Below are 26,128 nucleotides of genomic sequence, written 5' to 3'. Positions count from 1 at the left end.
CTTGACTGTTGAGAGTGAAACCATTCTAATCAAACGCCAAAATCGGTAAAGAGGAGGCGATTTCTAAAGTCTTTGTAAGAATGATTGTAAGAACAGAGACAGACTGAGAGAAAACGTGAATTGTTCCCTTGGTGTTTCATGTTTATGTCACCGTTATCTTTCTGTGTAGTTTTGAAAAGTGAGAGGCCTCAACTTTCAATTCCCCTTAAATGTAAAGGTCCGACTGCAGTAGTGTGGTTTCTCACGATTCTAATTTAGACGACAGTTGGGTTTGTCCCCCGTCACCCAGATGTGCAACACACACAGTGATGGAATAGAGTCAGTTTGTGGAGGACAAATTCCATTAACTTAAATACAGTTAACTTCCACTTTATTTGCATTTCAAGTCTCTCCATCTTTTGCGAGCAGGCTCTCCCTGTAGCTGTGTGTGTGTGTGTGTGTGTGTGTGTGTGTGTGTGTGTGTGTGTGTGTGTGTGTGTGTGTGTGTGTGTGTGTGTGTGTGTGTGTGTGTGTGTGTGTGTGTGTGTGTGTGTGTGTGTGTGTGTGTGTGTGTGTGTGTGTCCATTTCACAACAAAGATAAAAGATGACAGATTTTGATAAAGATCATCTGGTGCAGTAGATAAATGTCAGGAGGACTCCTGTGTGGCACTCAGAGACCTACTTTCAGGGTGGTTTATGTTTACTAAATGAACTGATGCTCTGGTAGAAGTGGAACAGAACTCGTTGAAGCTCTCCAGCATATGTTGTCTTTAAAAGCCACGCATCCGTCCAATCTCCCGGCCTCTGCCCTGCATTTCATTAATCCCTGCCCTCTGCAGCTCACTAAGTCACCAGCCTCCAGTGGAGGGTGTAAACTCCAGCCTTCATCTGGCACACGACCACTAGAACACAGTCATCTGTGCCTAAGCCAGTGAGGAAGCAATCCTAAGTCCCTGTGTGAAGAGTCCACTAAAGCCGGGGCCTTCCCGAGCCCACGCTGACTTTGGTGATAGACCTTATCTGGGCTGGCAGCCATTTCCCCTCCCTGCCTGCGCTGTCCCGGCTCGTCCACAGCTGGGTGTCGACATCATTGAGCCACCCAGGCGCTTACAGGTCCCTCCCTGACCCACAGGCTCCACAGAGGCCTGAGCTGCTCTAAACTAGGACCATCAATAAGCTCCTGATACTGTAGTTTAATCGATAGCACCCAAAAGGTTATAATTGCCCCATATTATGTAAAATAAAGCTGACTAAGGCTACTGGGCAGCTAGAAACTCTAATAACATCATGCATTTAACACTATGTGCATACATGACATTAAACTGCTGGTATTTGATCTTCAGTGGTGAGGAACACCTGAAGTGACGTGATCGGCTAGAGCTGCGAGCCTGAAGAGCTTTTGGCTCCAGTCACGTCCTTGCTGCTGGCTGCTCTGGTCCACAGGACGCTTTGACTGCAGGGATCTGAGTACTTTCTCCCTCTGCATCACATCCACGTCCTCACCGGTCCAATATAAGGAAATGAAATATTGAAATACGAACACCTGTTCTCAGTTCTGTAGCTGATTGCCACTGTGCTAAGGAGAGGAAGTTTTGTCAGGCTTATGAAACACACACGCTCACACTGGTGTGTGTGGCCTGTTGATAATGTCCATCCCCTCACTTCCCTACACGTATCTCCACTTCATCGCCGTCGGGCTGAGCGCATTGCAAGAGCGAGCGGAAGAAACCACTTGCTTTTTTTTTTTTTGCGCCCTTTTTAAAACCAGAGGTCACCGAGCGGCACGGCTCCACCAACACCTTGTCGTTTGATGTGATGTTTTCCCCTCAGCACGAAACCTTGACATATCCAAATATGGACAAAAGGCGAGCGCGGAGTCTCGAGCGCCAATGAGGCCGCGGCAGACGGGCCTGTGCGTGTGTGTGTGTGTGTGTGTGTGAAAATGAAAGGCGTGTTTCACTCGGATGCTCGTACGACGCTGTGCAGAGGAGAGCGCAGGCGACCGCAGGCGTTGTCAGGGGAAGTCTTGCAGCAGCGAGCAGAGCTCGCGGTTTTGTTTTTAGTTTGCAGCTCTCGTGAAATGACTGGTGCCTCATGTAGACATGGAGTTATGGGAGGTTCAGAGCCCACGAAGACAAATGTGAGAAAAGCTGCGTTTTAGTCTGGAGTTGTTGAGGGTTGGACGGATGAAACCCAACGTTATGTGACTCTTCAGCCCATGGACCAACAGCGAGTCAAAACCCCCACACACAAACACGGACTCCTGTGGTTTATTTCTCATTTGATTATCAACTGTCTTCAACCACTGAAGCTGGAGTCTCAGTTCAAAACGTCTCTGTCCCGCCCGAAATGGAAAAAGCGAGAACCTTTGAAGATTCTGTACATTTGAATAACAGCAGTTTAGGTTCATCTTTTGAAGAAGGTTGGATTCTTAAAAACATGTGGTCTGATGGATGTTAGGTTTACGGTTGATCATATACATAACCTAACAATGGGCAATATGATGACAGTGTCATTAGAAGTGGAGGAATGTAGGAAAATGTTTAAACACAATTTTTGGTGAATTGAAGGTATGCCAGCATGCACCTGTCAGGACAACAAGGAATACTGTCTGAACCAGAAAAGGGTCATTCTGATTGGGACAATTATAATAATAGTACTCATTTTAACTTTTTATTTGAAACTGCATGTTTTTATTTATTATACAACAACTCCTGGCAGTTTTAATTATTGATTATTATTAAAAAATGTATTTTATATATTTAACTTAACATTTAAATTTATTTAAAATTTACTAACCGTAACATGGATTTCACAAAATGAACTCTGTCATTTGTCTGAGATCCCCACAAAAATGAATAATAGCAACAACAAAATGGGAAGATTAAATGTATAAAAAAATAAAACAAAGGCCAGATATAAAAGAGTTCTTAATTAATTAATTAGAGGAGATTAAAATCCTGAGGCGTAGGCTTCTTTGCATTTATAAGAACCGTCCTCGCAACCTGCAACTGCTATTGAGACTTGTGCTGAGGTGAAGGAGCTTAATGCTGTCAATGGTGAAAAAGCTCTAACTCTTAACAGAGTTCTTACACTTTTATATGCTACACTCATTCAATCCAGCCCAGTGCATACAAAGACAACAGTGATGTATGACTAACTCTAGTGTAGTCATATTTGTTTTGAGTTGTACTTTGACATAGTAAATGGCCCAATTACCATACACGCGTCTGTTGAAAGGAGCATGAGATGAGAAATGATAGTTTGAAGCTCGCATAACGTTTACTCCTGATATAATCAACACAGATGTTACTTCCTTGTTTATGACTGTAAAGAAAACTGCAACAAATAATACAACAATGTGCAACAATAGAAGAGGTTGCACATCACATCACATCACCTCTTGTCTTTCTGTCTGTGGCCCACTGTAGTGCTTTAAAAGGTAAAGTGAGACATGGTGCTGCGAATGTGAAACTTGGGCAGCTTTCTTGTAAATGCAGATTATGTGTGTACACCTCATGTTACATTACTGAATTTAATGTCCTATTATGTTGTGACAGCTCAGTTATTGTAACGCAGAGGATCCTGATATAAACCACCTACTTCACTTCTCAAGTATATTATCTGCGCTTTGTTTAATTAACAAAAGAGTGGGTTTATTAGCTGCACCTTTACAACATTATCCGTCCATAACCGCAGGCAAGAGCCAGATCAATGTGCATGACCCAGCATGTGGCTATGAGCCTGATCAGGCTACAGTGATGTTAGACAATGCCCCCCAGCAACAAACTAATATTGTCACATAATCCTACAGTAGACTACTGCACCTCATATACACAGCAGTGCAGAAAACCTAAAAAACAAATCCATCTGTATGGACCATTGTAATCACGAACAACAACAGCTATTGTCGCCACTAATAGTCTGGCTTACAGCTCCCCCTACGAGCAGCTTATAGTACTGCTGTGCAGAGTTCTAGACATTTTATTAATAAGAGTCGTCCAGTTGGCTTCAGACTACATCAGCTACAGAAATGTATTTAGATTCACTCAGACTACAACTGGGAAATAAAATCTGTAGCAGGTTTAAGTGTTTTTGAATATACAATTACAACTAATAAAACACTGACTTAGCTGTTTATAAAACATTTTATTTTTTCAAATATTCAAGAATCCAACATATGATAATCTATAACTTCTAAATGATAACATAAAATAAAAATTGTACACATGGAGTAAAGTTCCACAAGACATCACAGGTCAAATTTAGTCCCACTACTGTTGCCTTTTCCTGAAGCTGTAGAGATTTGGCTCATGACTTCACAGCTGTGTCTCTGGATTTGTAAATCACTCCTCTGCTTTTCAGTTCTCTCACCACACCTTCAGAAAAGAAGAAAACATTTACTTTGCAAGTGTTTGTGACTGGCCAAACATTATTGGTCAAAAAGGGCCATTAGTTAGTTAGTATACCTGGAGGTAGTCGGCCCGTCACTGACACTGCATACACGCCTGGCTTAAAATTACCTGTAGAAAGAATCATAAACATACAGCTGTTCAAAAGTGAAAAGCACTTGAGGTCAATAAATACTATGAAAATCAGTTTCAATCACTTTAGGTGAAAGCATACACTCATACCTATCCTCTGCCACTTGGCAACCCAGCTGTCCTCAGGACTCATCATAGCTATTACACTATGGGTAGACAGACATACATGGTTATATTTTTATAAACGCGAGGATCTACGACTTTTCAATTTACACATTATGTATAATCAAATGACCAAATCAGCGTTTACCCATCAAACGAGGAGCTTGTGCACTCATACACCATCTCTCGGTTGCCCTTCATCTGAAGGTACGACTCACAGTTATCACAGCCATCGTATTCAAACTGATCAATGGTCTGAAAAGAAGAAAAGTAAGAGATGAGTGATCTGGTCAAATGTTACATGATTCCATTTTATGAAGTGTGAAGAACTGTGTGTGAGAAGAAGAAAACTGCTTCAAAATCTAACAAACACTTGAACAATAACAAACACGGTTGATACAGAGCTGATTAATTTTAGGCTACATCTACTTGACATCTGATCATACATACACTCTAATTAACATAACTAACGTTATTAGTGTTACCTAGTATTAAAATCATTAATACTGTTATTTCTAGATTTTATTTCCTGCACGAGACACAGCAAAACTAAATAGTTTAAAACATTAGCGCAGAAGCTAACGGGAGCGTCTTTATCACGCAGTCTTGACTCTACCTTCACTAAAGAACAAAGAAGACACGCTCTAAGATGTCGCAAGTCTTTGGGGACCGTTTCAAGTGCCATTATGTTAAGATTTCAAAGTAATACTACAAAAATCTCGCACTAAAAAAATTGTTTAGAAGACGCTTTTTGTCGCCGGCGGATTACGTCACTAGCCAGGACCCGTATCTTCGCCAGCGCATAGCAGTCCGTGTAGCGCGCCTGTTTGAAAAACATCAACAACGTCATAATAACAGCAAATAAAACATTGACCTCCGTTACAATTAGATTCTCTGTGCTTTGTTTAATGACACACGTTTATGCTCTGAACCTGATATATTCTATACCAAAATATAGGCACATTTCTGCTTTTTGTTAGATTTGATACTGTTTTTCCTGTGAAATGCAGGAGTAAAGCTGCAGTAAAATTGCATCCACAACATTCAAGGTGCTAACCTCCACCATCTGTGACAGGGATTCAAGATTCAAAAAAAATTATTAATACCTAAGGGAAATTGCTTTGCCCACTTGTGATTGCTCTCACAGATAGGAAGAAAATTAAAAACAGTAAAAAGTATTAACGAAGACAGACATGTAGAATACATACATGTACCATAAACCATATACATAAAACATATATACCTGCATATTGCACATATACACATACACACACACATTCATATCAAATTACTTCTATGTACATACATAAACACATGTACTATACTAGACAGATGCAGGTTGACCCTTACAGAGGAAGGAGGACTTTTACAGGCTGATTGGCACCAGTAGGAAGGATCTTCGGTGGCGTTCTGTGAAGCGCCTAATACTGATCAGCCTCTGGCTGAAGGCGCTCCTCTGTCCAGCCAACTGCGGTCAAGTGAGCCGTCGTTCGTTCATCCGTCGTTCAGCCAGCCGCGCTTCAGAAACGTCTTGCGCCCGTATTACGCGCTTTACAGCAGAGCACAAAACACGCTCGTCGCGACTTCCTCTTTTCATAGCGACACGTCTGGTCTGTTCAAAATATTGAAAAATACGAAACAAAATATTGCATATATAGAAAAACTGTCGCCTAATAAAGATCTGTATACCTTTACTGTAAAATTAAGCATTTATTAGTATTTAAAACTACCATGTCATACTGTGAAACTTTTATAATTAATAACTTAACTTTGGTGCATAGTTCCAGGCTCAGACCACTTTCCCCTTGTTCTACTAGAGGTGTACTATCACCCCACAAAGATCTGTGTATTTTTACTGTATAGTTTTGGATTTATTAGTATTCAAAACTACCATGTCATACTGTAATACAGTCAACTTTGATCATTATTAACTTGACTTTGGTGCATAGTTCCAGGCTCAGACCACTTTCCCCTTGTTCTACTAGAAGTGTACTATCACCACACAAAGATTCGTGTATTCTTACTGTATAGTTTAGGATTTATTAGTATTCAAAACTACCAGTTCATACTGTAACTGTATAGGCCGTATAGTCAACTTTAATGATCAATAACTTGACTTTGGTGCATAGTTCCAGGCCCAGACCACTTTCCCTTTGTTCTACTAGATGTGTACTATCACCACACAAAGATTCTTGTATTTTTACTGTATAGTTTTGAATTTATTAGTATTCAAAACTACCATGTCATACTGTAATACAGTCAACTTTAATCATTAATAACTTGACTTTGGTGCATAGTTCCAGGCCCAGACCACTTTCTCCTATTTCTGCTAGATGTGTACTATCATCACACAAAGATTCGTGTATTTTTACTGTATAGTTTAGGATTTATTAGTATTCAAAACTACCAAGTCATACTGTAACTGTATGGGCCGTATAGTCAACTTTAATCGTTAATAACTAGACTTTGGTGCATAGTTCCAGGCCCAGACCACGTTCCCCTTGTTCTACTAGATGTGTACTATCACCCCACAAAAATTCATGTATTTTTACTGTATAGTTTAGGATTTAGCAGTACTTGAAAGTACTATGTCATACTGTAATACAGTCAACTTTGATAATCAATAACTTGACTTTGGTGCATAGTTCCACGCTCAGACCACATTCCCCATGATCTACTAGAGATGTACTATCACCCCACAAAGATCTGTGTACTTTTACTGTATAGTTTAGGATTTTAGTAGTACCATGTTATGCTGAAATATGGCCCTTACAGTCAAGCATAAAACCAATAAGTACTGCACTACAAACAGTGTAGTGTGTAACTTTCTTTTTTATTGTTTTAAGTCTGTATTGTGAAGAGAGAATAATTGCATTAAATCTAATCCTGAATATTTGGTTATATACATTTTGTATTTACATTTTGGTGTTCAAAACTAGATATTACAATGTGTAAGAACAGAGACGGCAATAACTTTGATAAAACAAACTCCAGACATGGGAAATGGTTTAATGAGAACAAATAACGATTTCAGTATCCATCCATTTTCAACTGCTTTTTCTTGGGGCGGTCGCAGGGGCAACAGTCTAAGCAAACTCCAAACTTCCCTCTCTCCGGACACTTCCTCCAGTTCAGCCCAGCCCAGGACCTGTTTGCCTTGGGAGACCCTACCAGGGGCATTTAGCCCCCGACAACATAGCTCCCGGGGTCATTCAGGCACACAAACTCCTCCACCACGTTAATGTATGTTTCACACATAAATATTCAGTTTTTGACTGTTCAATGACTTTATATTAAACATTAAACATTTAGTTTCAATATTAAAAGTCACACTTTGGAGTCCTAACAGATGGTAATAAAAGGATTTAATGTGTGTGTGCTTAGCCTCACTCACAGTTTTTTATATGAAAAGTGACATAATCTGGGCCTGGCATTATGCACTAAAGTCAAGTTATTCATCATCATAGTTGAATATAAGGCCCATAGAGTATTACAGTATGACCTGGAAGTTTTGAATACTAATAAATCCAAAACTATACAGTAAAAATACACAAATCTTTGTGTGGTGATAGTACATCTCTAGTAGATCAGGGGGAATGTGGTCTGAGCCTGGAACTATGCACCAAAGTCAAGTTATTAATGATTAAAGTTGACTGTATTACAGTATGACATGGTAGTTTTGAATACTAATAAATTCAAAACTATACAGTAAAAATACAAGAATCTTTGTGTGGTGATAGTACACATCTAGTAGAACAAAGGGAAAGTGGTCTGGGCCTGGAACTATGCACCAAAGTCAAGTTATTGATCATTAAAGTTGACTATACGGCCTATACAGTTACAGTATGAACTGGTAGTTTTGAATACTAATAAATCCTAAACTATACAGTAAAAATACACGATTCTTTGTGTGGTGATAGTACACTTCTAGTAGAACAAGGGGAAAGTGGTCTGAGCCTGGAACTATGCACCAAAGTCAAGTTATTAATGATCAAAGTTGACTGTATTACAGTATGACATGGTAGTTTTGAATACTAATAAATCCAAAACTATACAGTAAAAATATACAGATCTTTGTGTGGTGATAGTACACCTCTAGTAGAACAAGGGGAAAGTGGTCTGAGCCTGGAACTATGCACCAAAGTTAAGTTATTAATTATAAAAGTTTCACAGTATGACATGGTAGTTTTAAATACTAATAAATGCTTAATTTTACAGTAAAAGTATACAGATCTTTATTAGGCGACAGTTTTTCTATATATGCAATATTTTGTTTCGTATTTTTCAATATTTTGAACAGACCAGACGTGTCGCTATGAAAAGAGGAAGTCGCGACGAGCGTGTTTTGTGCTCTGCTGTAAAGCGCGTAATATGGGCGCAAGACGTTTCTGAAGCGCGGCTGGCTGAACGACGGATAAACGAACGACGGCTCACTTGACCGCAGTGTCCAGCCAGCACACTTTGTAGGGGTGGGAGGTTTTGTCTATGATAGAGAGGAGTTTGACCAGCATCCTCCTCTCACCTACAGCGAGTAGGGGGTCCAGCTCCACCCCCAGAACAGAACCAGCCCTGATCAGTGTGTCAAGGATCATGCAACATCAAATATTATCAATGCATTTGCACTATGGAAATTAATTATTATTAGAGTTCTCTCGTTATTAGCTGTCTCTGCTCGTTAGACATATACAAGAGCATGCTGGACTGCTCACATACAGATACATGTCAGCGATCGTATCTAAGTATTAGTGAATGTGCTCAAATATGTAAAGAGTTTGTTGATTTACAAATATTATCTATTTGTTAAACCTTAAGTTGTGTAATAACTTAATCATTACATTAAGTGGCTGATATTAATATGCATTATTTAAAGTAACGGATAGCAAATGTTTGATGAGCTCTGACAGTTGCGTCACCGGCCTCATCGGGTAAAACGTTCGGACGAACCGTCTTAACGGTTCGGGAATCTGAGAACGGAAGGAAATCTATGCGAGGTACAGTTGTCATCATGTGTTACTGTTTGTGTAACGTTAAAAATGCTACAGTAGCGAACATCCAAAAAATCATGTAAATGATGTTAATGTGCTAAAATCCTAAACAGGAATGTTAATGTTAGCTAATGTTAGCCGTGTGGCTATTTTACAAGTTAACATTTTTGTATTGAGTGTCAAGAAAATGTTTATTCTCTTTATTTATAACTTTTTTTATATAAATTTTGATAATTAGCCTTGACTGATTTATTACCGCAAATGACAACTGACCCGTTCTCTCTATAAAGTTCAGTAACAGTAGTAACTGTTACTTGCGTTTTCAGTTGTACAAACCAAAGCATGGATCCACTGCCTCTTTGTATCAACCCCAACCATTTCCCTGCCAAACTGTGGCGCCTGATCAACAACCCGGACATCGACTCCATCTTCTGGGACCGCTTCGGCGAACTCATCGTCATTGATAAACACCTGTTCCAGGAGGAGATCCTTTCTCCGGGCGCCGCCGGCTTAGACTGCTTCAAAACCACCAACTTCTCCAGCTTCATCCGCCAGCTCAATCTGTACGGCTTCAAGAAAATCAGGAACGTGGAGGACCACCACTACTACCAGTACTTTGTTAACCCGAACTTCAAGCGGGACCAACCAGAACTTGTCGCGAAACTGTGGAGACTCACCGTCGAAAACAAGGCCAAGGTCCAAGCTGGTCTCAGCCTGGAACGTCCGGGCCCGAGTGGAGCAGGTGGAGGCGCTGAAGGAGGTCCGGATGCGAGGAGCAGCCCAGTCCCAGTCCGGTTCATGCAAAGCGATCAAGGAGCAGAACTTTGTCCTTTCCTTCCTGCACTCAAAGTTATTCCAGCATTGATAAATGAACTCTCACCTGAAGCGACCTCAACTGAGAAGAAGTTACTGGCAGATAAAGGAAACCCGTATTTGCTCAGTTTTAATCCTTACAATGCACAATATCCCCCCAACTTCTATTATCCAGGTGAGTATAGATCAGTAGATGGAGATATAGTCAATACTAGTTGTATTTTAAACAGAATTCTGCATCTTTTTCCTTCTCCTCTAAGTTTCCCCCTGCTTCCATCCAAATCTTGTGACAGGAAGTGAGCATCAGACGTGGCTGTTCTCTCCTCAGACTTATTACCAGGTGAAGTACCTGTAGGCTGTTCCCTGTGTCATGTCACCAGTGACTCTGTTGACTCCCTTTCATATATAAATGTAGTGTGAAATGCATAGGTGCAGGGTGAAAAAATGTGATGTTACTATGGACGGGGTTAAACGATGCTGTTTCCACCTAGAAACTTCCCTCTGAGAGCTGTAACCTCTGAGAAACCGTCCAACACCCGCTGTACCACACTGCAGGAGCCCTGCCGGCACCACCCAAGCCAAGTCTGTGTATCACAGCCATGGGAAAAGACGATGTACTCACAGATGAGTGTGTGATATCAGTACCAGAGCAGCCGCCTGAAAATGCCATGTTTTAGCTGAGCAGGTTTACTGAGAGCTTTCAGCTTTATCTTTTGTGAAGGCAAGACGGTTTGGTGTCTAAGGTCGAGTCTGTGATGCGTAGTCTTATATTTTATACTCATGAAGGCTAATGACAGTCACATAACTGCCATGTTTACAACAGCTGCACAAAGAGTACAGCAGATCCTTAGGTGAGACTTTATTTAATATTCAGGTAGCGCATTCAAAGGAATTTAAAAATTAGATGTACACTTTACCAAGTCAACAAGTTTAGTTTAAGTTAAGTTTATTGATTTCACACGTGACACACTACAGGGTGTGATCTTTGGTTTATTCTTTATATTTTAGCCGCTTCAAAATGAATCCTCTTGACATTATTTTTCATTTAAATGATTCTTGTTGTGATCTAAATCTTATTTTAAACCATTTTACATCCATGTTGTTAAATGTTAATTTTTGGAAGCTTTAATTTATTTATTAGTATTCAAAATGTATTAATTTCTTTATTATATTGTCTAAATGTTTTGTTATTTGTATCATACTGTACTATACTTGACATTTATTTCAAAGCAAGATTTAATATTTGTATTTTTTAATTTCAAATAGATGTCATTTATTCTTATAAAAATACTTGACCTTTGCACACTGTAATTTTCATTCAACACAGAATATTACATTTAAATATTTAGGAAAATATATTTATTGAATTACTCATTGACTGTTTGCTTTATAATGAGTGCTTGTAATTTTTCTTTTAATGTCTATTCTACTAATAATCTATTAATTATTTTAATGTGCAAGCCTACCTGAACTCTTTCTCCTCACTCACTTTTCATTAAAGATAATAAATCGTTTTCATTTATAGTACTGTACATATGAAAATATATTTATTGAATCTACTTTTTATTGTTTGTACGAGTGGTGGTACTTTTGACACATTATTGTTTTGACCATCTTTTTAAAATGCGTAACTGTTGTGTAACAACCCTTTTAGTGTGACTTTACGTGTTATAAATAAATAGCATATATTTTCCATTATGCAGTTGAATGGTGCGCTTACGCGTGTGGCATGTTACATGAGTTAGGTGACGCTAGAGGGAGCCACTCGCCCGTTTTTATTTCTTGTCGCTGATGAGCGACTGTTCCGCCCGCCGCCTGCTGCCTTCAGGTTCCACTCGGATGTTTCGGAAGTTATTATCGTTACTTCTAAGTTGTCCTTACCCCTGTTTTTTTTAGCGCGTATGTCACAAAAAATTAAAAAAAATATATATATATATATAGTTCAAACAGTATAAACTCTGTTTAGGTCGAAACCTTTAACTTTAGTTTATACTGTAATAATAGTTTAGATAGGAAAATTAATATTATTATTTATATATTGTATTGAATACAATCCCTTTATCTCGGCTTATACACGAAAACATTGCCTATAGCGGCTCGGGAGCGTAGTCGTACTTGTCGATGAAACCTAAATGGTTTCATCGACAAGTACGACAAGTTCGACGGCACGTGAAGGGGACGGGGCAGTGAGCAGGTAGAGCCTGTCAATGAGATCCCAGGGGAGCGAGGCAGAGTCCGGGAGGTAGACTTGTGAGACTGTGTCACAGTACACGGAGTCTCTTCGCCCTATCCACTTTCTGTGAGGATCAGAAGGAGTTCCAACAACTTTGTGCCCTGAGTTTTCTCCGCAGTCGCCGATGAGTTGATAGAACATTAGTTGTGCCCTCGGTGATCTCAGGAGGATCGTATCTGTAACTTCTCACAGCGCAGCGAAGACACCGAGCTGAGGATTTTTGGGGGCTCGATCCACGTTAGAGGAAGAACCGACTGTTGGGTCGACGCTGATGGGCCTGTTACAGAAGTCGCTTTGATTTCGGAGCCGGCCGAAATAGTCCGAGGCAAAGCAACGGTCCGTTCGGCTCGGGTTAATATTTAAACAGCGGCGAGCTGAATTTAACGACACTTCGAGGATTATTTTTCGCAACTCCCCCGCCGTAAAACACATTACCCAACTTTGTGGCCCTGCGTTATCTGCGAACATGCCTGAAACTTTCCGGCGGCAACCTGCAGCCCAGCCTTTGAAGTCGAAGCCGTCGCTCCTCCGTGTTTTCGCTGGATATGCGGTGGGAATGTGGCGGCCGCAGGACGCGCTGTCCGCCGATGCTGTTTGTCGACGCGTGTTCGGCCCCACAATGTGAGAGCAAGGTACAGTGACGGACTGAACGCTGCTCTATTAATAGTGGTTCGGATACGGATGAGGATCGATACGCCGTTGCCAGGACCTGCCCTTGTGGGAGAATACACAACAGTTCAATCATAAGGCGGACGCTCCACATGAGGACATTTGTTGTGCGTCTCATGAAGACCAGTGTAAACTTCGCGGCGCGTCCGCGCGTGCTCCGCTTCGCCTCCCATATTAACGGCACCGGATAAAAGTCCACTCAAGTTTGTTTTTTTTTCCTCTGCAGCGAAAGCGGACGGATGAGCGCGAGCCGCGTTGGTTCCGGACAGTCACGCATGACTTCTGATGGCAGTCCCCCAGCTTTAAAAGTTTGGATCGGACCCGTTTCGCCGTAGTCGCCACGGACACAACGCGGCAGCGAGTCGCGTATACATAAACTATACCCCCCCTCCCCGTTTTGATCGTCCGCGGTGTTTGCCTGCTTTGAAGTCCACCATGTGCGGCCGCGCACCGCCGCCACAGTCGAGGCCATGACCGTCCCCCAGCGGCGCCTGGCCGGGCTTTGGCCGTGGCTGCTCATGGCGGCCCTGCAGGTGGTGCTGGGCCAGCCGGGCCTGGAGCCCGAGCGACCGGCCCTCCGAGCGCTCATCAAGGTGACTCTGCTGAAGCACGAGCCGACGGGGAAGCCCATCACGCTGGAAGGGGTGTTCGTGGGAGGAAGCGCCGGGTACGCGGAGGGGAAACTAATGCAGGTACAGAACGAGTGTTCAGTCTGCGCCGCTTGACACCAGAGTTTCACCTTGTGGGAATCTGTTTTCAGAGCCTCCAGTTATGGGGGTTTTGACTGGACACCTGTGCTTTGAGCTGTTTTGTTGATTATAGATATGTGGAATTATTCTGGTTTTATTCCCTCTCTGATGGACCGCATCCTCTGAGCCGCAGCCGGTGGGTGTAAAAGCTGACAGATGTGTTTTACAGGACACTCATGTATAATCGCACATAGAATAACCGACCTCAAATCAGGGTCGCTGAACTTTATAGTTCTCTCATGTGATACATTATTGAAGCCAAAAGAACGAGCAAAGTCGCTGAGTTGTTGCATTTTAGGAATGAGTTTGAAAATGAGCTTTTTGGAACGCTGCGTCCTGCGTCTGTCCTTCCTCGGAGCGGAACCAGTGTTTCCCTAACGTGGAAAACAGTTTACACAGCGTCCACCAAGTGATAAACCAAACGATCTTAACACCTGCCCTCCATACTTCACGCCATCAAACTCCAGGAGCGGCCGAGCGCGGGCCTCCTTTCCAGAGCTGCCCGCGGTGCCACACGTCCCCGTCAGCACTCAGCGTGTGATGACAGAATATCTAGATTCCTTCAACAATAGTGATGACACACAGGTGTTATTGAGGTTGGATTGTTTTGAGTCTATTTTTACTGATCATGGAAAAACATGGCTTCGGCGGAGGCTGCCAACTTTAGTAGGTGTAACTAATCTTCGGCAGCTTTGTTTTGCAGTAACTATTTATGACATCTAATGTTCTTCCAACAATTTTAATGCCAAGGTGTGGTCTCTCCAACAGCGCGGCGAGTCATGTTCAGACCCATGCGAGGCTAAAATTGAAGCTAAAGGAGATTTTTTATGTGCCGCAAATGTGAAGTATGCGGCCTATTCAGCGTGCATATTTAGGATTCAGGAGTGGATTAGGACCCGGGCCGCGACGCTCGGGCTGTGTCAATTTATTTACCGTTGCCAAAGAAACGGGCCGACAGACGCGAGGTACTGCGGGATCATGTCTCTCCTCACCCGCCAGGTGTGGGAGGTTTTGTGAATGGGGAGCCAGATGCTGCAGTTTGTCATAATTGATAAGGATTTGCATGAGTTTTCCACAGAAAGGCCCGTATTAGGCGCGGTGAAAGGAAAGCTGCTGCTGCCGCTGCTCGACTTTAATGCGTCCGTGTGGGATGTTGGCCGCATGCTGGGGACGTATATGCTGCGATCAAAGACTCATCCACCTTTTGTGGGATTGCCAGCGTTTCTTTATTTTGATCCTCGGGGTCGAATATAAACCTGCTCCGGCGTAAATCCATAAAACGATATGAACCTCCTGCTACAGTATCAGGTCCCAGCGGTGCACATACGGCCTCGTGCACGTCAGCTGGAGCATGGACGCTGGAGCTGCAGTGCTACTGTAGGATGGTGCGGTTTCTGCATATGCTCCCAGTCCTTTCCCACCGTGCACAGGGGCGGTGTTGTGCTGCAGGATGCTCTTTGTTGCAGCCCAGGCCTGTCCCAACAGGTCCTGGTTGCCTCTGCAGGCTGCCTCGCCGTTCCCTGCTTTTATGTGCGCGTCTTCCAGGGATGAAAGGGAGCATGTTGAGTTCCACACATACAGTATGTGGTTTGAACATCACAATGCGTGGCGTTTTAATACTAGACCCGTGTGCTGCTGCTCTGTTGGCGCCTCATAGCATTGTTTTTTTATCGAAATCTGAAGAAAGTCTGCTGTTGTTTTATTCTATTAGGACTAAAGTGAATGGTGTTCGTACGCCCGCCTGCTCCGTCTCTGGCTGTGCATGTGAAGATCATCTTTAGAGAGCTTATTAGAGAAGTAGTGCTCAGTGTTTCATGAGGTTTAGCTCTGGCAGGTGATTTATTAACCCGATCCCCCTGGAAGCGTGCCCTGTCCTCTGTACGGACATGTTCGCTGGAACACTGGGGTCTGGCCAGTACTAATTGGACCAAAACGAGCCCTGACTCTAAAACCCACCTCCTGACCCTCTGTCCCTCCTCGTGCTGCAGTTCTGTTCATTTGTTTGTTCTATGGAATGTTAAAGGGACTTTTAAGAGCTCGCTTACGAGGTACCGTAAGTCTGTCCCTGAGCCGTCCGCCGTCCGAGGACGCTATCTGCACGTTCCCCTCCTGGCCGGCCCTCCACGCGGCCGTTTGGGAGCGAGGGCCGGGAGGGCGGAGGGGGCGCCCGGGGAGAACATCAAAGCGAGTCCAGTTCCGAACGTGAGCCGGGATGATTAAAACCTCCCAGTGTTTACACTGCGCTTCCCATATGGGCCCTCTCCTCCCCCTGCGTCTGGACTTCCTGTCCGTACTTCCTATCTCCCTGGATGAGATAACAGCCTGCCGGCGCTCCTCCGAGCTTTCACTACTGCGGGGCTTCTGTCCTCCACGTCCTCCACGTCCGCGGGTTTCAGGTGATGAACCGCAGCTCATGCGTGACACGCGAGGAGCTGAAGTTACCCGGCACTGGCGTGAATGGAGTCGCTTTAAGCTCCCAGTTTCCCCCTGCTTTGCCACAGGGCTTCTATAAACGCCGACTTTCCTGTGATTAACATCTGTGTATGAGAAACGGGCCCATACTCTGGGCTCACATGTGGGAACCCAGCAAACTTAAACCCATAGATTATTCCTGTATTTTAACATGTGGCCCGATCACAGGGGTCCGGTTCAAACTGCCAGCACCCTCGTCCCTGCAGCGCTCAGAGACTCAGGCCATGTGTGTCCAGGCTGTCAGACAACCTGTGGACTAATGGTTTCTCCTGAGCCGGGACCTGCAGCACAGGAAGCGACGGCTAGCGCTGTCCCGTCCACCCTCTTCCACCAGAGATAGCTGCAAGGATGTTTCCTAGAGCACCGAAGGAAACGCAGCAGATCTCTTAATCCTTCTGGTCCCGTCTTTTTAAGTCATTAGAGCAGGTCTGGAATTCTTGAACGTTATACAACACATTCTTGTCTCCCTCTCAGCGCTTTCTTCATGCAAACAGGAAGGCTCTCTGTTCACACTCCTCAGTACACGCTCTCACACCTCAGCGCACTGTGTGTGTGTGTGCGTGTGCATCTGCATGTTTAATTCCACGTGCTTTGTAGCTCATCCAAGTAAGGCATGCAAACACGGAGGCCGAGCCAACCTGTGCACACGGCGCGGTGTGTTAAAGGCATTACTCCCGGGCTGTTTGCGAGGCAGGCCCACCGAGGAGCAAAACGGGAACATCAGAGCTCCAAACAAGCAGCGTCACTCGAACCCGAGGTGGAGAACCCGCATCCAGACACAAACGCACACCTGAAACCTCCGGAGCAGCAAACGCACACAGGCTGTGCTGTTATGTAGCCACGCATCTATCACAATGGAGAGGAATGAGTCACCGCATGAACTGAGACACACACACACACACACCTACAGTATATTCTGCTTTGATGGCACCGTACCTGACAAAGGGCCAGGCGGGGCCCGGGTGTGTTCAGGGTCAGTGGAATCCAGTTATGTAAAAAGCTCCTGGTTTAACGGTTAGGAGCACCTTGGCACCCTCACATTCCCGAAGAGACGGGAATCTGGTGCAACCTTTTCTGAATGTGTCCTAACGGCGCAGGTCAAGTGGAGCACCTGTCTCTTTCCAGATGAAACCGATCCACTGGGAGTGCACAGGAAAGCCTGTTAAACCACGGCGGGTGTGGAGGCCAGCGGATCCTTTCCCCCGGGGATCAAGGCCACATTTATAGGGATTTACAGAGATCCATGCTTGCGACTGATGACAATCGCACCATTTGGCAGGAAAATCCAGGCGCTAGTACCCTCTGACCATTACACATGCATCCTCCTGCCCAGCTTTTGTATAAACCACATTTTCAAACCTTAAATTGCTTTAACAAATGAATTGTCAGGCATTTGAAAGCACCAGGATGCGTTCTAGCTCCTGACTGGCGTGTGCCGTCGACCCCGAGTCACGTGGGACCTCATTTGTGCCGTCTTATCGTCGCACATTTCATATTCCGCTACTTTCAGCCAAACATCTGCGCCGATAGTGTAAGTGTTGACTTTATCGTGCAGTCACTCACTAATAACTCCTGCCCGGCCAGCGGTGGTGAGAGCAGCCCTTCTCTGCTCCCTGCTAACTTCAAAGGCCCGGACTCTCCCCTGCACTTTCTCATTCCTCCGCTCGTCTGGCTTCTCCTCCTCCTCCTCTGCTTTTTTTAGAACCGGCCCGCTCTCGCTCCGTCTTTACAAAAACGGTTGTAAGTCATTTGCGCGGCGCTCGCCGTTGAGTTTACATGTCTACATGTTCTCAAAAGGCAGGAAGCGCTCCGTTTGGAGGAAAAGAGTCATCACCGTACCACAGATAAATACACTCTGACAAACTCCCTCCCTCTCCCTGGCTCCCTGTGGCTTCTTTAGTCACTCAGCTTCTCAGACTCTTTTCTTTGTACAGCTTTGTGCGCGCCACTTCGGCAAATATAGCAAAAGCACCTCCCAACAATGTCATTTCAGACGTTATAAATGGCAGTAAGTTGTTTGGTTCTTGTACAACAAGCTGCAAACAGTTCGTCCTACGTGTTTACCACAGATATATTTAAATGGGAGAAGAGTTTTGTGTAAGTGGAAGCGAAATGTCCTCCTTTTTGCCCCAACGCTGCAGTCAGCCATCAGTTTTCACCTGTGTGTGTGTGTGTGTGTGTGTGTGTGTGTGTGTGTGTGTGTGTGTGTGTGTGTGTGTGTGTGTGTGTGTGTGTGTGTGTGTGTGTGTGTGTGTGTGTGTGTGGAGGAGGTGGAGCTCCTATACTAAGATCATTTACCAAACTCTATTAAGTGGGATCAAAGTGACTTAGATCTTTCAGTGCTGCTTGACTACAAAAGCCATATTGTAACCCCAGATCCAGGGAGATAACGCTGCCGACAAAAAAAATGCCTTATGTTTCAAAGAGTCACGTGGTCACTTCCAGACAACAAGCGGCGTGGCCCTGTTTTAACCTATGTTTTCTCCGTAATGGCCGTCGTGCAGCGTTCGATCTGCAGTCCAATTCGCTTACATTACCACAGAGGAAGGTTTGAGACCAATAATATTCAGTTCAGTACGTCTATGGCCTCGCTCTGTTATGATACCAACCAATTAATCCTGCTTACTTCAGTGATCTACCACAATCCTGTCGGCAGCACGCGCTGATCAGCTGCTCTGTTAGAAATAAAAGTGGAAAGCAACAGGTGTATCTGTTTGTTTGACACTGTTCCTGTTTCACAATAGAAGCCTCACATTAATCCTCACAAGCTCAGGAAGAAAAGAACTGAAACAAAAACATTACTATTGGAAGAGATGACTGGAGCTAACTAAAAAGAAAGACCCAGTAAAGGAGCAGTGGAAGATTAAACACTTTCTAGACACAATGAAACTACTACTACTACTTTTTATTTACTTTTATTAACTAACTTTGTAGTTGCCGCCTGCTGCTGATTACTGTGTGAGCAGGAGCCATCGTTCCCTGTGAACTTGACTGATCGTCTCACATCCAGTCACATGCCTTCCAGCACCATAGGCCGCCGCTCTCTCGGATTCGCTGAGGAGTGCACGCTTTGGCCTGGAACAAAGCGCGAGTCGTCTTTGATAGTGCTCAGTCAAGACGGTCCAACGTGACTGATGAGTGAGCGTGAGCCAGTTAGCCGTGGGCGCCACTGGAAACGCACATGCGTGTCCTCACAGGTACATAACACGGCTTTCCCGCGTGCTTTCATCAGTACCACTGCAGGGAACGCGTCTCCTGAAGAGATGACGGAGACACGGCAGGAGCAGATGTTCTTAGTCCGACCCCAGTGAATAACTGATCACCGCAACCAAAAACAACCCGGACCCAACGTGTCATGTGCCTGGTCGACAGAGGAGAGCGCCGCATATGTAGGAAACCTGCTTCAATTGGCCGTGACCTGTCGACTGGCTGCTCCTCATTAGAAGCGGTCCCTCACGGTGCCTCCCCCTCTTGTCCAAAGTAAATACCTTGGCACCCAGCAGGAATGCCGACGGGCAGCCGCTAAGGGCGCTCGCCGCTAGCTATTGCTAGCGGCGGGAGCGCCAGTTGCCAATGGTTGCTAGTACTGTAGTTGCTAGCTGTTGCTAGCGGCGAGCGCCAGTGATCTCATTGCTGAGACTGCTCACAGCTACGCTACGTGTTAGCATGTCGGCACTCCAAACGGCCTTGACTGCGGAGTGGGACTTTGGGATGACGCAATCGAGCTGGTGGAGTAAACCTGTGTTACATAACCCACATGTTTACCTTTACCTCCAACATCCAGCTTCTTCCAGTGAAAGACCCGGTCCGTGCTGCTCCAGGGTCGGCTGCCCTTGACTGGGATCCCGGCAAAAGGCCGTCTTGTGTTTGAGGCCCATACCCAGGGTTCACCTGCCGGCCTCCGGCGTGTGGGCGCATCCAGCGCAGACAACCAGCACCACATGTTCTTGGGTTAACGTGGCGTCATATACGTCGTCTGTCGGTGGCCCGAGCTGCCAGAACCACTTTTTCGCAGGCCTGTTATTTAAACCCCCAGATTGCCGACGGGGGGGGGGGCGCTGCAGGTCACGGCGCAGCTCTTTGTTCTGGGCTCTAGGTTAGGGTTAGCACCAGACAGAGCCAGCTCTGAAGACTAAAGCAGAGCCGTGTGTGGTTTGGTGTTTGGTCTTCTCACGCTGAGATTAGAGCAGCAGGTTGGCAGAGGATCGGGTAATGACATGTCTCCTGCGCTCGAGTCCTTGGGCCGTCTGGGAATCCTGCGAGGCTACTTGAAGCCATGACACACACCTACACACACACACACACACACACACACGGACCCACACTGCGGTACCAGAAACAACATAACATTTATATTCGCTGCCAAATGAGAGGTGACATGGTGAACCACTGGGATGACACATGACGTTCCACTCCTTTAAAGTCCTTTTTCCAGGGCAATAAGTGTTTGTGAATGTACATAATAGCATAAAAGTGAAGTAGAAGAACATGAGAAAAACTGGTTGTGGTGACTGTTACAATAAATTATAGGGAATTAAAAAGTTTGTGGTAAGAATTACAGATGAGGGATGCAGTAAGTTAGGAGTCATCCATGGCTTAGATGTGCTGTATTATCATCATGTTCGATAATCCTTTTGTGTATTATTGTTCCATTTACACACCCATGTATACTTGTTTATGCACCAACAGCACTGTTAGAGCCTCACATCATCACCGTGCTGAGCTTCTATCTCGGCTCCATGTGCCCAGGTCACAGTCACAGGCAGTTGTTGGGTTTGTGGCCGCCTCTTGTAATTTCAGGAAGAAAGCACATTCAAAAAGGTTTTGTCTAATATGAGTCAACGCGTGTTTATGAAGCTTAAGCCCGAACTGAAGAGCCGGGAGTGGAGCCAAGTGCCCCAGCGCAGTGCCAGGCCTGTGTAGAAGGAGGGGGGGCTGGGCCGGGTGGATACTGTAGGTGGGGGGGGCGACAGTGTGTCTGCTGCAGTTCTCTGACCTACCTCCATACCGCTGACTTCCACTGTTTGCCCACTCTGTTAACTATTAGCGAAAGGCTGTGTACCTTGGCGGCAGCCCAACACTCTTACACATACTGTGGCCCATTATCAAAGGAGACCTGCACTACAAGCCTTGGAGTCCTTCCAGAACGGCCACAGTCACAGTTTCTGCTTCGAGACTGATCCCACAACTGCGGCGCTATCTCAGCACTCCCTCCTGTTTTGTCTCTCTTTGTCTCAATCGCTCACTCTCTCCAACTCCTCCTCCTCCTCCTTGCATTCGCTCCCTTTCTCCTAATCCCCCTGCATGAACATGTATGTGTTGGTTCAACTTTCCTTGGCAGGTACCTCGCCCCCTCAGACCTTCTCTTTATATAATCTCTTTTATGTGCATATTAGTGTCACCTCAGCCCACTAAAGTATTTACCTCTTATTAGCCCATTATTCTAAGTTAATTGCTTCATATGTTGAAGCTGTCAAATAATTTTTTTATGATGATCTTCACTTTATTATCGTGTTATCTTAATGCCACATTATTTAAGGTTTGCCAAGGTCAAGTCTGATTCTTTTAAGCTGCGCCCATGAAATAGACACAGGCGGATGCTCTGCCCATTTACATTTACAATGTCCAGTAGCAAGAGTTTGGGGAAAGTCTTCCGTCTCGAATGAGCAGCCGCTTCGGTCTTCGTCCTGTTTTCTGTCCTGACGGCCTGTTTCCGGATGACGGTGCCAAGGTTCACGAGGCTCCGGCTGTGAAACGGTGGTTCAGGGAGCATGACACAACTAAGCAAAAGGCCATTCAGGAAATATTACTGTGACTCTTTGTTCTTTCTATTAGATATGCAGTTTATTAGTGTGTCAGTAGAAGCAGCAGTGTTGTAGTATTTCTAATTTCATTAAAACAAATTCTTGTGACATAGTGTCACATTTAATCCACTGGCCAAGTACAGTGTTACATTGTGTTGGGACGTTAGCTTCAATTCCCATGTATTGGTAGCATTCACAACCCCGGAGCTGAAAGCGGTGAGGAGACACAATGAACGTGTCCATGTGTGTACGAGTGCATTATGCTCCTTATTTGACCAGGTGGCGGCCTCATCGTACTTGGAGCAGGTGCTCGCCCATATCGGGCTGAATATGTCCGCTTGCATGGCGTACTTTGAAGTGCGGTGAGTTGTGTGCGTGCGTGCCCTTAGACCTGGAATGTGATTCTTTGTAATTAATGTGTACGCACCAAACTCTTTGAGGTGTGTGTGTGGCACAGGCCCTATCTGAAAGCGTGATGTCAGATCCTCAGACATTGGAGTCTCTGAATGCGGAGTGATAATCCCAAACGTGCTTCCTCCCCCCAGCAGGAAGTCTTGTCTTATTTTGTTTCACACAGACGTCGTTGGAGGCACTCGTGTCTTATCTCTGTAGCTTTTAATTATTTTGCGGTGGGGGGTATTTCCTGCCTTTTAAATGTGAGGGAGACAATAATCAAACACAATAATAGAGTTTAGTCTTTAGTCGTTGTGTGTGTGAGGTACGGGCGACGTCTACCAGGCTGGGACGGATGTTGTTGGGGTCTATGTTGCAGGTTTTGGTCTCACAATCATCAAATATCCTGTTGCAAATACACAGTAGCATTCCTACTATACTGTAACAGTGTTGGCATATAACTGCTACTATACAGTATGGAAAACTGTAATCGAGCCTCTGGGCTGATATCTGGTAACTCGTACAGTGTTTGACCAACCAGCATCGTCTACATGTACAGCTGCACCATAACGGCTACAGGTCCGTTTCATGCAGTGTGCCTGTTGTATTCGAGTATCCGCCTTTGTAGCCAGTTACATAACTCTGCTGGTGGTCCGCTGGGTGAGGATCCAGCTTTGACTTTGACAACGCCGGCGTCTCCAACCAGCTGTTTGGCCTGCGTTCACCCTGCGCATGCATGCTAGCTAAACCCGCTGTGGGGCGACGCGGGTCCTTGCAGTCTGCACGGCGAGCAGGCAGGAGGCAAGGCCGGGTTCCTCCTCTACGCCTACAGCGCCTTTGTTTTCTCACATAATGATTTCCTTTTGGGTCACCTCTCCAGCCTTTCAGGGCAGTGAAAGTGGATCCGTCCGGGGCCTCTCCGTTACATAGCCCATCAGATAGGGAGCGCTAGATAAGTCCCCCCTGTATAATAAATGGCTCATATTTGATCTTCACAGGTGGGAGCGATCTCAGTGCTGTAGCCAGGGAGCTTCTCCTGGGACAGCTTGCACAAACACCTGCAGGAACGATGCCTTCAATGCCTTTTTGCATGTTCTGCGACACCCGAACACTATTTGACAAAGCAAACAAAGGGAAAACGCAATCCCGTGGTCGTCTCGCTTGACTTTCCGCCGGAGAGATGAAAGGTTAACGTATCTTTGCTTATTCAGCTCGACCGAGCTTTCAGAACCTTTATGGTGCACGCCATAAACGAGTTAACCCCCAACCCAGAGCCCTCGTTCTACGCCTGACCCACCGACGGCGTGCAGGGAGAGCGAGAGAGTGAGAGCGAGCACCTTTTTGCTTTGTGGGTTCAAAGTTCAGACGCGGGGCCCGGCAATCATTGACGCGGTAAAACAACACCGCTTTGATGGAAGGAAATGTGCCAGGAAATCAGACGGGGAAAGCTAGAAGGCCTGGCATCAGAATAGAGGAGGGATCATAAATACAGTGGAAAGTAAATAGCGGAGGCAGAATGTCAGGTCGCCTTGTTAGCAGGTATAATATTGCACGGCTGTGGTTTGAATGGGAGGCATCGGAGACTTAGGAGGCAATCCTAGCTGTGAGTTATGGTCCCCTAGTCGCACGGGTATGCAATGCTTGTTCCCTCCTTAGCATTCGGCAACAGTTGAAGCTGTGGCGTGTCAATCATTTTTCAGGGTGAGACTTTCCTTAGAGATCATTGACCACCCAGGACAAGGGTGCATTCCCTCTGAGCCCTACCCACCACCTACTGTATGTCTGGGGCCACTGGGATGGGCTCTTTGGCCCCAGCTCTCTCCGCTGTTGAGGCGTTCATTCACGTCATTGCGACTTTGCTGCACTGCAGCTGATACGGCTCGGAAACTTGGCATTGTTCTGCGTTTTGCTGTTATTCGTGCGACTTATCTAATGTCAATACGCGAAAGGTTCTTTATATCGGTCAGATGTTTAGAAGCCCCAAGCAGAGTTTGTCTTTCCAGCTACAGCATGACTCCTTGGAAAAAGATGGATTACATGAAATAACCCTAACCCTGCTATTGTAGGTGGTACAATATGTAAATGTGGGATTTTGCTATGAAGCGGAGTTGAGCAGGAGCTTCTGTGCTTTAATCCTCCCACCAGTTAACTGTGTCCTCGACTCCCTGCCTGCATTGTTGTATTTGTTCAACAGCTGACAGGCATTTCCCAGTTTTATCTGGGCCAGTTTCCTCCACCATACAGGCCCAGTCACTGTAACGTGCATGCTTCACTCCAGCTCGACTCGCTTCTTCAGCCCCCTCATATTTTTAGATCTCTTATCTGATATTGTCATGGCGATGCAGAATAAACAAGCTGTTCTGATAGTAGCGGGCTTTTCAGTTGGAAACTGTCTCCGGGTCCTTTGATCAAAGAAGCCTTTTATTCTGCCAAGAAGCTTAAGAAGTTGAGGGGGGGGGTCGAAACGCAATCAGGCAGCCAGCGTGCCTGAATGGTAGCAGAATGAAGGATGGCTGACAGTTTTCTAACAGTTGACCTGGACACATTCAGAATGTCTGCAGAGTCCTGATCAAGCAGATTAGGAGCTTGCAGGCCTCTCTCAACATGGTCTGCCATGAGCCGACACTAATGCTTCAGTCACTGCAGTTTGCACACATACATAGAACTATATATCCTGAACTTCCTGCTGTAATCATACACTGTAAACTACCACTATTCACATGCCTGAGTAAACAGGAAGCGTTAGGATAGGGGCGAAGTTGTCAGAGAAATAAACTGGAGGCGTGGAATCGTCCAGCGAGTTCTGTATTAGCTCAGGAGCTGGTTTCGTTGATTTTACGACTGTGTGGGCTGGGGGAGAGGGCCCACGGTCCTCTAGGGTGTCACTGGGAGACAAGCTTCCACATGACACCTGTTCCTCAGCCCAGGAACGAGCAGCGCGGTTTAGAATGATGAATTAAGACACATGACGCACGGCAGCTCGTCTGCAGCGTTTGTGCGCCGCAAAACGTTTACAGCCGCGTATCCGCGCGCTTGTGACAGCACACGCGTGTGACGCACATGGGCGCAGAGGCCGGCAAGGTCACCGCTCACCGGCCCTTTTGTGGGGGGTGAGGCTGGAGAGCGGTGATGCGTGCCGGGGAGTGTGGGAACCGACCGATGGGGGCGGTGGGGGTTGGGGGGTTGGTCGGGGGTTGAAGATAAGGTAAAGCTCGCGTGTTGACGTCTTCGCCGCGCGGCCCAGTTCAGCGGGGGGCCGGCAGGCCGCTGGGGCCCCCGGGACAGACGGCACCGTCCTGCCGGATGATGGATGAGCTATGCTCGCGGCTAAAAATAGGGAGGTGGAATCACTCGGTGGGGCGTCAAAGTATGTACTCCACCTGA

At 45.6% G+C, this 26,128-nt stretch overlaps 3 protein-coding genes across 4 annotated transcripts in view; 2 read left to right on the top strand and 1 right to left on the bottom strand.

Moving 5' to 3' along the window:
- Positions 1 to 4,109: 4,109 nt before the first annotated feature.
- Positions 4,110 to 5,706, bottom strand: supt4h1 (SPT4 homolog, DSIF elongation factor subunit). Its single transcript, XM_029172634.3, has 5 exons — positions 5,243 to 5,706; positions 4,775 to 4,881; positions 4,615 to 4,670; positions 4,450 to 4,503; positions 4,110 to 4,359 (listed from the first exon to the last, which is right to left on the bottom strand). The coding sequence occupies exons 1-5, from the start codon at positions 5,309 to 5,311 to the stop codon at positions 4,292 to 4,294; spliced, it is 354 nt and encodes a 117-aa protein (XP_029028467.1). The 5' UTR covers positions 5,312 to 5,706; the 3' UTR covers positions 4,110 to 4,291.
- A 3,420-nt stretch (positions 5,707 to 9,126) lies between these two features.
- On the top strand, positions 9,127 to 11,956 carry hsf5 (heat shock transcription factor family member 5). The gene is made up of 4 exons (XM_029172632.3): positions 9,127 to 9,617; positions 9,938 to 10,599; positions 10,685 to 10,764; positions 10,916 to 11,956. The coding sequence occupies exons 2-4, from the start codon at positions 9,954 to 9,956 to the stop codon at positions 10,943 to 10,945; spliced, it is 756 nt and encodes a 251-aa protein (XP_029028465.1). The 5' UTR covers positions 9,127 to 9,617; positions 9,938 to 9,953; the 3' UTR covers positions 10,946 to 11,956.
- Positions 11,957 to 12,349: 393 nt separating this feature from the next.
- Positions 12,350 to 26,128, top strand: part of LOC114868948 (E3 ubiquitin-protein ligase RNF43) — a 47,372-nt gene continuing 33,593 nt past the window's right edge. Inside the window, exon 1 of one of the 2 annotated variants that reach the window (XM_029172630.3) lies at positions 12,350 to 14,018. In XM_029172630.3, the coding sequence (XP_029028463.1) occupies positions 13,797 to 14,018 (222 nt within the window). In that variant the 5' untranslated portion in view covers positions 12,350 to 13,796. The remainder of the gene's footprint in view (positions 14,019 to 26,128) is intronic. The other variant, XM_029172629.3, reaches the window with a different exon arrangement.

Source organism: Betta splendens, chromosome 14 (genome assembly GCF_900634795.4).
Source record: "Betta splendens chromosome 14, fBetSpl5.4, whole genome shotgun sequence".
Taxonomy (NCBI): Eukaryota; Metazoa; Chordata; class Actinopteri; order Anabantiformes; family Osphronemidae; genus Betta; species Betta splendens.
This window is presented reverse-complemented; position numbering and strand designations above follow the sequence as displayed.

Excerpts from the sequence above, each read along its gene's own strand:
- hsf5 (XM_029172632.3), top strand. The coding sequence starts at position 9,954 with ATGGATCCACTGCCTCTTTGTATCAACCCCAACCATTTCCCTGCCAAA. Across the intron at positions 10,600-10,684 it reads CCCCAACTTCTATTATCCAG|TTTCCCCCTGCTTCCATCCA; the intron begins GTGAGTATAGAT and ends TTCTCCTCTAAG. Across the intron at positions 10,765-10,915 it reads CTCCTCAGACTTATTACCAG|AAACTTCCCTCTGAGAGCTG; the intron begins GTGAAGTACCTG and ends GTTTCCACCTAG.
- supt4h1 (XM_029172634.3), bottom strand. The coding sequence starts at position 5,311 with ATGGCACTTGAAACGGTCCCCAAAGACTTGCGACATCTTAGAGCGTGT. Across the intron at positions 4,504-4,614 it reads TGCCAAGTGGCAGAGGATAG|GTAATTTTAAGCCAGGCGTG; the intron begins GTATGAGTGTAT and ends TTCTTTCTACAG. Across the intron at positions 4,360-4,449 it reads GACGGGCCGACTACCTCCAG|GTGTGGTGAGAGAACTGAAA; the intron begins GTATACTAACTA and ends TCTTTTCTGAAG.